Source organism: Melitaea cinxia, chromosome 4 (assembly GCF_905220565.1).
Source record: "Melitaea cinxia chromosome 4, ilMelCinx1.1, whole genome shotgun sequence".
Lineage (NCBI taxonomy): Eukaryota > Metazoa > Arthropoda > Insecta > Lepidoptera > Nymphalidae > Melitaea > Melitaea cinxia.
The window spans coordinates 5,120,423-5,133,279 of NC_059397.1; the positions used below are offsets into that span (position 1 = coordinate 5,120,423).

The following is a 12,857-nucleotide window of genomic DNA, read 5'->3' on the forward strand; positions in this document are numbered from 1 at the left end:
TTTCTTCAGTAAATTATTTTCATTCAAAAGGTTAAAAGTTTAGTAAAAATATCATTAAGAGACAATAAACTTTATTTATGAAAGATATTTTCACATCTGGTCCTGTACATATTAACAGTAGCTAGAAATAATAAACTCATAAATGGAATATTAAGTAATAATATTAACATCATCTGTACCATTAAAGCTTACAATACAAGTATATAAAATTTATAGCTTTATATTGTTTTCAAAACATTTTATATTTTTAAAACACACAATTTGTATAAGAAAAATACAAAATAATTATTTACAATATTTTAAAAGCTAAAAAACAGCTGCTTTTAAAACAATCTTTTTTCATATGAAAATAAACCATGAACATTTCCTTCTAATTGTGCCGAATATGTTCTCTTCATAAATCTTAAATCTCCAGAATAGCTCATTTCACGTAATGCACTAACTGATCGAGCGCCAATATCTTGACAACTGTGTTGCATTCCTGTCTGTAAATACGGAAGAAAGCGTAGGACAGATCCTTTGTCAACTATACTTCCACTGACACCCTGAGCCACCCGGTGTTTGTCAGATTCCTTATGAAAATAACGACTCATGGCTGAACCTTTTCCTTCCTTATTTTCCATTGCTTCTAAGCTACCCATACCTCTATACTTCTTAAGTCGCACACCATCAGAGAAGAAATATTCTCCTGGGGCTTCTGAAGTGCCAGCTAGAAGTGATCCCATCATCACCGTAGAGGCACCCAATGCTAGAGACTTAACAATGTGCCCCACAGATTGGATACCACCATCTGCTATAACTGGAACATTAAATTGTCGGGCATACGAACTGACCTGATACACAGCTGTAGCTTGGGGACATCCACAAGCCATGACTTCTTGTGTTATACAGATAGAACCACTTCCCATTCCCACTCTGAGGGCATCAACTCCTGCTTCAATTAGGTTTTTAGCTTGCATTCTTGTAACAACATTACCTCCAATAACTTGTATGTTGGGGTATGTCTTTTTAATAAATTTGATCATTTCTATTTGGTAAATTGAATTACCCTGAGAAGAGTCCAAAACTATAACGTCAACTCCATTGTTTACAAGAAGTTTGAGGCGATCCTTGTCACCTTCTCTGGTTCCAATTGCAGCACCCACCAACAGCTGTTTGTTAGAATCTTTTGAAGCGTTTGGATAACTGCGGGCCTTCTTCAAGTCAGTTCTAGCAATCAAAGCTACAAGCTCACCAGAACCATTAATTATGGGCAACTTTCCTTTCTTGCTTTTTTCAAGAATATAATTTGCATCTTGCAGTGTTACACCTGATTGTGCAGTAATCATATCTTCTATTGGAGTCATAACTTCCTTCAAACTGAGTTGTGGGTCACCTTCCCTAAAATCAATATCTCTAGATGTGACGATACCAATTAAGCGTCCACCAAGTTTACCGTTTTCTGTAATTGGATAGCCAGTGAAACCATTCTTCTTCTTAGATTCCAAGACATCAGCGACGGTATTTTCTGGACCCATACACACTGGGTCTCGTATGAAACCATGTTTGTACTTCTTGACTTTATGGACTTCATTAGCTTGGTACTCCGGAGTACAGTTGTGGTGTATGATACCAATACCTCCGCATAGAGCCATGGCTATAGCCATGTCGGCTTCGGTAACGGTATCCATCGGAGTTGAAACCAAAGGTGCTTTGAGATTTATCTTCTTTGTAAGCGGAGACATCAAGTCAACTTCCTCAGCTGTAAAGTCAATGAATCCAGGAAGGAGAAGAAAATCATTATAGGTAAGTCCTTCGCTGTTAGCGAAGATTTCTTTAGCGGAAAGCCCATCCCTTAAATCACCCTCCGCGTTTGACATTGTTCCTTTATCTCTAACACGTGGTAAAAATTTCTTCTTCTAATTTACTTATTTTTAAAATAAAGTGTTATCAGTCACTTGCAACGATATTTGTTTCATAAGCCAATAGAATACATTCAGAAATTATTAATTTTCTTTAAAAACACGTGGTAATTTTTCCTGCGTCAATGAGTTGAATAGAAGCTAAAATCTTGTTCCAGATAATGATTTTTGACTGAGATATTACGAAGTTTTTAACTGAAGTATTGATACGTGTTCTTTCATTAATTTTAAATATTTTTTTTATAAACTCATGAAGACGAACACTGGACCGGCTTATCAAGATACCGGCTGATCGAGATTCAAAGAGACTATAACAAAAAATTATCACTATTTATATAGGTTGAGCATAGATTATATACTGGTATAGATACGCCACTCAGAAATTAAAATTGATGTATCACGACCTCCCCTACCAACAGATGGCGTGCACATACAATTTTATTTCTATAATAATACTACAGATGGCGCTGTTTATTTCTTTTTTTTACCAGAATGATTATTATTCAAATAATATACTGTATGCGCTTTTCACTTTTTCCACTTATTTATTAATATAAACAGTTTGTATTAATAAATTGGTGGAAACAGTGTGAAAAGTATTTTATATCTATTTATCATTAATTTTCATCAAAAAGTAACAAGTATGTTCATTAAGAATATTTAATTTATTTAATTTCAATTAATTCAAATTAATTTTATTTTACCTAATATTAACAGAAAATCGAGGGTTTAAAAATAAAACACCAGTACCATATAGAATTTATAAAACTGTTTGTATTCCTATCAAAATTTGAAAATTTTCCATTTAATAATCGATTTAATCCCAGGCACCAACTGTATACAGGTGATTACCAAAGGTGATTACCTTAATACAAAGATTGCAAATAAAATCAACCAAATCAACTCTATGTCTCTCACAAGTTATTATGCTTACTTAAGTTCAATATAGGGACAGTATTCCTCGTCAATCTCGATGATTTGAATTACTCCTCGAAATGTTTGTGGCATATACGAATGGAATTGTAAATATAATTGTTTCCTTTTTCTTGAATTGTATTGTCAAGAACAGAACTGAGAATAGTTTGGGTCAGACAGTCACAAAAAGGCTTCAATAAGCTGTTTTATATGGACGTATTGAAGCATTATTTAAAAACTTTGGCCTTCTAAGTAAACAAGCACAGACATCTGTTGAGCCATCATTCCAAATTCATTAACAAAGGATAATATTTATTCTTATATCCAGCATAGAGAATACAAATTGTTTTAAAAATAATAATTTAGTATATCCTAATTCTAAACTCCTAATGTTATATCGAGCTGTAATTTCATATATACATAAATATTTAAATATAAATGCTTGCCAGAAGAAAATTGCAATAAATTTGAGAAAAAAATTAAAAAATCTGAAGTTTTTCTTGTTGGGGTATCAGAACAACCATTCAGATTTTTAAAAAAAATATATTTTTAAAATATGTAACCAGGCTTCATGTTGATAACTGGTGCAATATTTTAAATAACATTTTAAAGGGAGATGTTGAAGAAAAGTATACATTAAAAATGTCAGACATTCATAAAACTGCCTATGTCAAATATAAAAGTCATAAATTAAGAAAAAAAAGCAATAAATAAATGAAAAATCTATAACCTGTTTTTTATTTTTAAGTAAAAATATAAATAATTAGCTATAAGCCTACGCAAAAATTTGATCGATAGAATAGGCACCTCACTTAAACATAGATAACTGGATTATTGACTGTTTCAAGCACTATGCGATTTGTACTGTCAAAATGAAGGAGGCTACAGTGGCGCCAAAACGGAATAACTGAAAACTAGGGAATACATCAGTATCGCATCTGTTACGTAGTAACTAATGCTTAATCTGTGATCAGGGGCCTGAATAGAAAAACGAGACCTACCCCACCCCAGTCTGCAAAATAATGATACTTGTAATAAAAAATATACTAATCGATAGATTTTCAATAGCTCAATTCAACTACGTTGTCCTTTTAAATTGCTCACCTTAAATTATTTAATTAAAAATCAAAAACGTCGTTGAAAAATATTCATTTATCAATAATTTCAAACTCCTATATCTTTTGATGTATACAATATTTTAAATTGCTCAAAGTGTTAAAAAACTGCTCATGTTGCATTTATAATTGCTCAAGTATAGTTTGAAACAGATCCACTTTCCTTAATTTTTAAATAAATATAAATAGTTTGAACAAATAAAATAATGATATGTGTAAAAAAAATAATACAAATCGATAGATTTTTAATAGCTCAATTCAACTACGTTATCCTTTTAAATTGCGCACCTTAAACTATTTAATTAAAAATCAATAAAGTCGTTGAAAAAAAAAATCATTTATCAATATTTTCAAACTCCTATATCTTTTGATATATACAATATTTTAAATTGCTCAAAGTGTTAAAGAACGTGTTGCTCTATGCCGACTTGTTTATGGAAGTTATTTTACTTTTTGATGCCGACTAACGAATGATAGGCCTCAATAATATTGCCACGGCGAAAAATATTGGAGATAAATTAAAATATATATATATATTTTATAATATATCTTTTTTATTATACCTATGAATCATACAAAACATGTTTGAATGATTATTTAAATTAATTATATTTGCAAAAATTCTCGACTTTACTGCTACTACTGCCATCTATTTTCGACACATTAATATATCACCCCGAACTCACCCTCCTCGTCCAAGAGATGGCGTTAGTTTGTATGACTATTTCTGAATTACGATAATGTAGGCGAGTTTCACACCCCTGGGGTTGAGCATACATTATACACTTAACTTATATGCTGGGGTTGAGTTTAAGTTTACGAAGTACCAACATTGCGGTTGCATCCTTTTTTCTTTAAATTGGTATCGTAAGACGGGGTAGATGGGTACAATTTCGAAGTTTGTCCAGTAAATTTTCTATGTTATCGATAAAAATATAGGCAATAATTAAAAGTTTTTTGAGTTTAGTCCTTGAGAATCGATTTTCATATAATGCCACAAGTATGAAAAAAATATGATGAGTAAAATCTACTGAGCGAATGACCTCGTTACGTTTCTCGTAACCCTATAGGGTTCCGATAGATGGCGTTATTTGATACATTTATTTACCAATAATTTAATATGTTTTTGTGCCTATTTAGTTATTTACAAAGCCGATCTGACAAAGTAAAATCAAGTCGTGCGTCGGAAGCAAAGAGTAATAAAATACGGGGTCGGAGCTGACACACACAATTCTTTCAATATATACTAATATTTTATTAAATAAAAAAAAAATGAAATATATTCTTTTACAAAAAGATTTCTAGCTAAATATCCCTATTCATACTTAAATCGGGGTGAACTGGAACAATAAAGTAATGGGAAAATGCATAGGGTTGGCAAATTTTTTTAAGCGAAGTTTAGTAGATACGGTAGTTGTAGTACGTAATGTATGGATCAGAATGTTGGGCAACGCAAGTGACGGATGAAAGAAGAGTGCACGCAGCCGAGATGAGAATGCTAAGATGGATATGTGGAGTGACGAGGAAAGATCGGATTAGAAATCAGTATATAAGGGGAAGTTTGAAAGTAGCACCCATGACGGAAAAAATGAGCAGCAATAGGTTAGCATGGTATGGGCATGTAATGAGGAGGGATGAACGCTATGTTGGTAAAAGAATGTTAGGGATGAATTTCGAAGGACGAAGAGCCATCGGCAGACCAAAAAAGCGATTGATGGATTGTGTGAGTGAGGATATGAGAAAGAAAGGAGTAAGCGCTGAAGTGACGAATAATAGAGAGGAATGGAAGAGGAAAACATGTTGTGCCGACCCTGGGATAAGGGCAGGAAGATGAAGAGTAGATACGGTAGTTAACACAGTACGACTAGCTTACATCTTCATATATTTTTCACTATGTCGTTGTAGGATAGATTTATAAATATAACGTTTTTTACTAATTTTACTTCATGAACTGCTAATGGTTTCATAGTCTTGAAGAACAATATTCATAGCCTGTTGGTCATACCTTTTGTGTTGTTTCGTTCGTGGTTTATAATTTCGAGATATACCTATTATTTATACTGAAATCTAAAACTAATTACTACGTATGTATTTATTGAATACACATGTAACGAAAATAAAAAGACAGTTTACATAAATGATTAGTAATCAGTACTAAGGAATTGAAAGTGATAAGTGTATCACAGTTCTAACCGCCGCTTTTTATTTTTTGCGATTATATGATTACCCGTTCAGCGGCTTAAGGCTACTACAGTAAAAATATTAAGGTATATTCAAACTGCGCGCGAAATATTTTTTCCTTAGCCTTCTTAGCATTTGGGTATTAACGGTTATATTAATCGGCACGGCTATTACTAGCGATTTAAGACACAAGACATCAAAGATCTATTTTGATTTGCTACTTAATCATCTCTGTTCATGCCTTTCATCGTTGAATGCACAATTATACTAAAAAAAGACTATTTTAGAGGCAACTAAATGACTTCTAAGTACCACTGACGTTTAGCTGGGCGGAGCAGAGTAGTAAAATATGGCAAGTGTTTCTATTAAAGCGGAGTAGAGCTGAGCCGGTTAGGTTAGGTTAGTTTATTCATGGCAAGTTTTTGACTCTCAATTAGGTTGTCATACATTTTGATTAATATTAAAGAACGACCAAAACTTCGGTTTCGGCCAAAAAATCTAGTTTTAGCCTTAGTTTCGGTTTCGACCAAAAAACGGTCGATATTTCGGGCAAACCGAAACTCAGTTTCGGTCAAAACTTAGACTGAGGTTGAAATTTCGGTTTTGGTTTAGACTGAAAAACCAATTTCGGTCGGATACTAATTCATTCTTCGTTGTAAGATGATGTACGAAATTAGTTAATCGCTACGGTATGTCGCTAATGGCTAGGTAAACTAAAATAATAAATGCAACTCCACTTCGTTCGCTCAGCTCGGGGGCTTGTTTACATATTTTGTGAATCGACTTCAAAAAAAAAGGGGAGAGGTTGTCATTTCAACTTTATTTTTTTTATTTGTGTTACCTCTGAATTTTTTACTGAGTGGAAAGGCAGTGCTTGTTATGTGGTACCAATTAACTTTAATCGAGATCTGCCAATTACTTTTTGCGTTATCTCTAACAATGCGTATTTACTTTACTATTTTTTCATCCACTTACGTTAAGATACCTCCTAAGCTTTTATTAGGTTTACCCATTTCATGATTATTTTTAAAATTAAAACCTGACGCTTGTCATCATGTGGTCACATTTTAATTTGATTCAGATCTGACGAAAACTTTTTGAGTTACTATTTTTCGTCTATACCTACGTTGTAATACTGGTCGATGTAATGGAATTAGGTTTTATTAGTTTGCAAGCAAACACAATTATTTGAAAGTCGTCTCAGCTCTGCTCAATTTCACTCACACTGTTTCTACTGATGCGGAGTGGAGAATTCGAGCACTGTGATTGGTCAGTTCAGGGTCCACTCCTCTGCACCCTGCCTAGCTCCGCGTCAGTGGGTTACCAACGCATCCTTAATATATTAAACTTTCGGATGCTAATGTGCTTCTATTATTAGACCTTCATCATCATCTCATCTCAGCCTATTGCAGTCCACTGCTGGACATAGGCCTCCCCAAGCTCGCGCCAGCCATCCCGGTTTTCCGCAATCTTCATCCAGCCTACACCGGCAATCTTACATAGATCGTCGGTCCAACGGGCCGGAGGACGTCCCACACTGCGTTTGCCAAGACGCGGTCTACACTCCAGGACCCGTCTGCTCCAACGATCATCGGTCCTGCGACACATATTATAATGTATAACTTTCATCATCATGACCTTGCAATTCAGGGGGTTAATAGATCGCCATTATTTTATTAAACATTAACATTAAAGATCACCATTATTTCCTTAATCATTAACATTAAAGATTTTCGACCTCGGCAAAACCGTCATATTTATGGGCAATAGGGGATCGGACAAATTTTCAGACGGCGTTTTAAATTAATCGTTATGGATACTCAAAACAAACAACTAGGTACTCAAAATCATGTTTTAATGTTGTTTGTTTAAAAATCCCGCCCAAAGTTATTTGTAGTAATAACAATAGGCGTATTCCACCTAAGGCCCACAACGCCATCGATCACGACCGCTAAAATTGCCGTTCCACTAACGTAAAAAACGCCGCGGGCGTATATAGCGCGGGAGTATAGTTTAGTGTTGATAAACAGACACACCAATTAGTTGCTTTATTTTTATGACGCGCACACTTTGAGTATTTAATGCACATGAATGACACCTAACACAATAAATAATTAGATAATTTTGTGTTTTTAGAAACATCCAAGAGTGAATTGAAAAGGTAAACTGATGTAACAAAAGTTACAATGAAAAAAGACTTCGTGTAACATTATGGCCCATTTCTTTTAAACCACTAAACCGATCTTGATGAAATTTGCACTGTACGCTAAGATTGAAAGATTCTTAAAACAATTAAAACAGAGTTTTAGATAAAGATCATCACCATCATCAGCAACCTATCAATGGCTCACTACTTAGCGCAGGTGTCCTCTCAGAATAGGGTTATAGGCCATAGTCTATCACGCTGGCCCAATGCGCAAGTTTCCTTACGATATTTTCCTTCACCGTTGAAGCAAGTGTTATTTAATTACATAAATGCACTTAACTTCGAAAAGTTAAGGGTGCATGTCCGGGATCGAACTGCGACCGCTCAAATAGGAAGCCACAGTCCAAACCACTAGGTTAATGCTTAGATAAAGATAAAGTAGGTATATTAAAAGACAAAATAAAACTTCTTCAAAAAGTGAATATTCCCTTTATTAATAGTTTCTTATTGTGAATAATAAAAGTAGTCAACCTATAATCAAAATCAAATCATAGGTATAGGTATATTCTTAACGACAGCGATTGAACTAGGAACTCACACGGGCTTTCCCAAAACACCCTGCCGAAGTTTCATCACTTTTTATCTATAGAACAAACATAATTATAAACATTGATTTAAACTTAAATATAATATAGATTACAAACTGTAAGCTGGATGAAACTTCATGTTTTTGGAACGAAGCTCCTTACGACAGGCTTGACATTTGGCTGGGCGACCGAACTGAAAAAAATGTGGTACTAAAACCGTAAGAAAAATATATAACGGAAGTGGCGTAATATCAGTCACACAACTATATGATATGTCGTTTGTAAAACTAAAATATTACTAGTAAACCTTTCTTTTAAATTATTTACGTAATTTTATACTGTCGACAAAAATAAATAGACACATGTTTTTTTTCACTTAATAGTTTTAATTATTATTATTATTTTGTTTGATTTATTTTATTTTACGGTATTTGTTATTTTCTAAAATACTAAATTTCCCAAATAATGTTATGTACTTAATAAAAATCAATCAACAAAATTTAAAAAAAATCAAGAACTTGAAAATATACCTATATAAAATTCAACATTTTTTTCAAATTGTGTTGCTGTATATTTTTTTCTTTCTAATTGATAAAATGAAAATGGTTTTAAGAGACTACAAAAGAATGATTTCTTATGTTTAAGAACCAGTTAGCCATTAACTTGTAATACAAAGCGTTCTGAGTCTAACGACCTCGGAGAAACAGGATAAAATTACTTGAACAGGATTTATTTTTTTAGATGCAAATATTCTCTCGAGAAGTTTATCTCCTCATGTTCAGCGTTTTAATTGTTATCTTTGAAGCCATAACTAAGCTTAAAATTAAAAGTCAAGATGTGCGCTATTTAAATTGCGTAGGGACGTAACGCGCAGTACGTAACATCCAGCTATAAGTAATGTTATGTCTTTTTTAAATTAAATTATTAACTACACAAACATCAGGATAGGTACTAAACAAGTGAGAAAATTACGACACCTAAACGAACTCGTCAACTACTATTTTAAACCTTTCACTTATATAATACCTAGTTTGAATAAAAATTACTTTTAAGCCAAATATAAATTTTTATTAAGAATCAATAAGAATTGTAAACATAATAGTAATTAAGTAATTTTAAAAAATCAAATAAAATATACTTACCTATGATTTAATATTATAAATATAATACACAATCAATACACGAATACAATTTTAGAATACTATCTTACTTAATTTGAAAGTAGTTGGTACAATTAGTGCAAAATACAAGTCAATGCGTCTATAGCATATTTTGAATTATAACTAGTTTGTTTTAGTGTCTATATCTGGTTCTGTACACATTCCCAGTATCTTGACTCGAGGTGTAACACATTTACTACCAGTGAAAGCTGCTCTATCTTCGAGTTGTACAATAGTTTTATTTGCTATTTTTGCTACCATTTTATTAGGATTTTCCAAATTCTCCACAAAAGTATGATTAGATGATATGTGATGATTTGATGCAATCGTTGAATTTACTAAAGTGCTTGTTTCTACTGAAAATTTATTCAATACTTCGTATTCACCACGTATATCAACATTGCCGTTTATTTTTGGTAGCTCACTTACATTCATTGTATTATTTGACTTCCTTTCAGATATTTTTTGAGGAGATTTATTTAATGCAGTAACGTTTTCTTTATATCGATTATTCGTGATTATATTGATTTCCTTTCGAATTCTTGTAACAAGTTTATCGTTACTAAAAAACGGTTTATTGTTTGACAAATTTATACCGTTTTCAGTAATTTTTTCATAGTTTGGAGTTGAATTTTTAAACGACACATTAAACTTTTCCGTTTGATTCATTTGCGACACAACAACTTCTTGACTGTCGACGCTTTTTAATATTGATGAACACAGGAAAATAACAAAAATAAACATTATGCGATGGTTTTCCTTGAGCAACTTTAATGAAATGAATAAATATTAGAATTTGTAAAAAATAACTTGTTGACGTCTAATTCACTCAACACAATGAATTTTACATTTAAGGCTTGTAAGGCACAATTGTACTAAAGATGATTTCATCTCAAACTCAAGAAATTAAATCCTACTATAATAATTTTTGTTATTATCAATTTGACCTTGTTACTTAATCGCATTATATATTACTGTTCTAGCTAAGTTTACAACGTCTTACTTGCTTACATTAATAAAGATGAAAAAATGTTTACTATTAAATATATAATTATATTTTGCAAAAAAAAAAACTACACATGTTTCAATATTATAGTGAAGTTTAACAAGACTAGTTTTGATATTAAAGTTTCGTCCAGTGTTTTAAAATGTTCGTATTAAAATAAAACACTGTGTTAGCTACAGTATAATCGATATATTTAATTTAGATTTCGTCTTTTTTTTATAAATAGATTGACAAAAAGATTACATTAGTCTTTGAACCTTACGTCTAATTCAAATTCCTCTTCTCCACTTTCGGCTGGTTTGTCTTTATTATCATCAGTTTCTCTCTTTGGACCTGTGTTTTTGTTCTCATCAGGTAAAAGCGGTATAAATAATGGAACGTCATTTTCTGGTGTTTTTGTGTTTTCGGTTGGTTTGATAGTGGAAAATGGTCCTTCTGTTAAAAACCCTGTCGTTGGTTTTTTAACAAAATGGCTGCCATCTGAATTTGCGTTACCGTTATTGTAAATACCATTAGGATATAAATTGTTTTGTTGATTATTGTTATTGAATGAAGGTTGTTGGCTAGGTAAACCATTGTTATTATTAGGATTAAGATATCCGTTGTTTTGTTGGTTATTGCCATTGAATGGAGGTGGTTGGCTAGGTATACCGTTATTATTCCAAGTGTTGGGTCTAAGATTGTTAAAGTTATTACCGTTATTTTGGTCGTAGAATCCATTATTACCATTTGGATATTGATGGTTTCCGTGGTTATGATTTTCTCGGTTCGGATAATTCGGATATCTATTCGGATTATGTCCTTGATGTAGATTATTGTCGTAATAATTTTGTGGACGTCCATTATTGACGCCTCCTGGATGGATATTATTGTGATAGTTATTATTAAAATTTTCGTTTCCATAGGTATGAGGTCTCACCGGTGTATTATGATTCGGTCTGTATTCGTTATATCCATGGCCGTAGCCTCCATTGCTATTGAAAAAAGGTTTTTGGTTGTGTTGTCCTGGCCTATAATTTCCAGGGGATCGACTATACTCGTTTGGATTATCTCCATTTTCGACAACTATTATAATAGTCTCTTCGGGTTGACTTGTTGATTTATAATTTGATTGATGGTTTGAGTCCGTTTTAATACCAACACTTTCGTCCACATTAAAATGGTGTCCATGAGAAATTCCTTCTAAAATTGTACCGGCAACTTTATGTGTAGCTGATATTATATCACCAAGTAATGGAATATGTCCATTACACACAGTTATAGCAAGTGAAAAGATTAATAATTTAGTTCCCATTATAAAAAGAACTATTTGCGCACTAGTATAAACACACAGTAATTTGTTGTGTTGCGAGAGGTAACAGACCGTTCGGTCAACTGATACGAGATGTAACATCTTATTCTATCGTCTGTATGTATTTAAAAACCTGTTCGAATCCGTTTCAAGATTTTGTTTTTATTACTCATCATATGAAATAAATTACAATAAATTAAACAATTAATTTTATCATCACATAGTATAAAGCAAAGTCGCTTCCCGCTGTCTGTATGCTTAGATCTTTAAAACTACGCAATGGATTTTGTTGCGGTTTTCTTTAGTAAATAGAGTAATTCCAGAGGAAGGTGTATAATACATGCAAAATAAAGTAGAGGAACACTGATAGTTTTAGAGGTTTCTAATGTGATTTCGTAAATAAACACATTTTTTTAGCGCTTACATTGCAAATATTTATTTTGTATTGCATTGCACCCCTGCGAAGCCGGGGCCCTAGTACGTAATATTAAACTTTTTAATGTTTATCAACACTTCAAATGTTTATAAACATGTTTTATTCGGTCAAGATTAATA

The 12,857-nt window shown here is 32.6% G+C and overlaps 2 protein-coding genes across 2 annotated transcripts; both read right to left on the minus strand.

The window, feature by feature from the left end:
• Nucleotides 1-54: 54 nt before the first annotated feature.
• LOC123670511 (inosine-5'-monophosphate dehydrogenase) lies at nt 55-1,859 on the minus strand. The gene has a single exon (XM_045604003.1). It carries the CDS (start codon nt 1,857-1,859, stop codon nt 324-326), a length of 1,536 nt encoding a protein of 511 aa, XP_045459959.1. The 3' UTR covers nt 55-323.
• Nucleotides 1,860-9,891: 8,032 nt separating this feature from the next.
• On the minus strand, nt 9,892-12,387 carry LOC123670035 (uncharacterized protein DDB_G0287625-like). The gene has a single exon (XM_045603529.1). It carries the CDS (start codon nt 12,303-12,305, stop codon nt 11,256-11,258), a length of 1,050 nt encoding a protein of 349 aa, XP_045459485.1. The 5' UTR covers nt 12,306-12,387; the 3' UTR covers nt 9,892-11,255.
• Nucleotides 12,388-12,857: the final 470 nt, after the last annotated feature.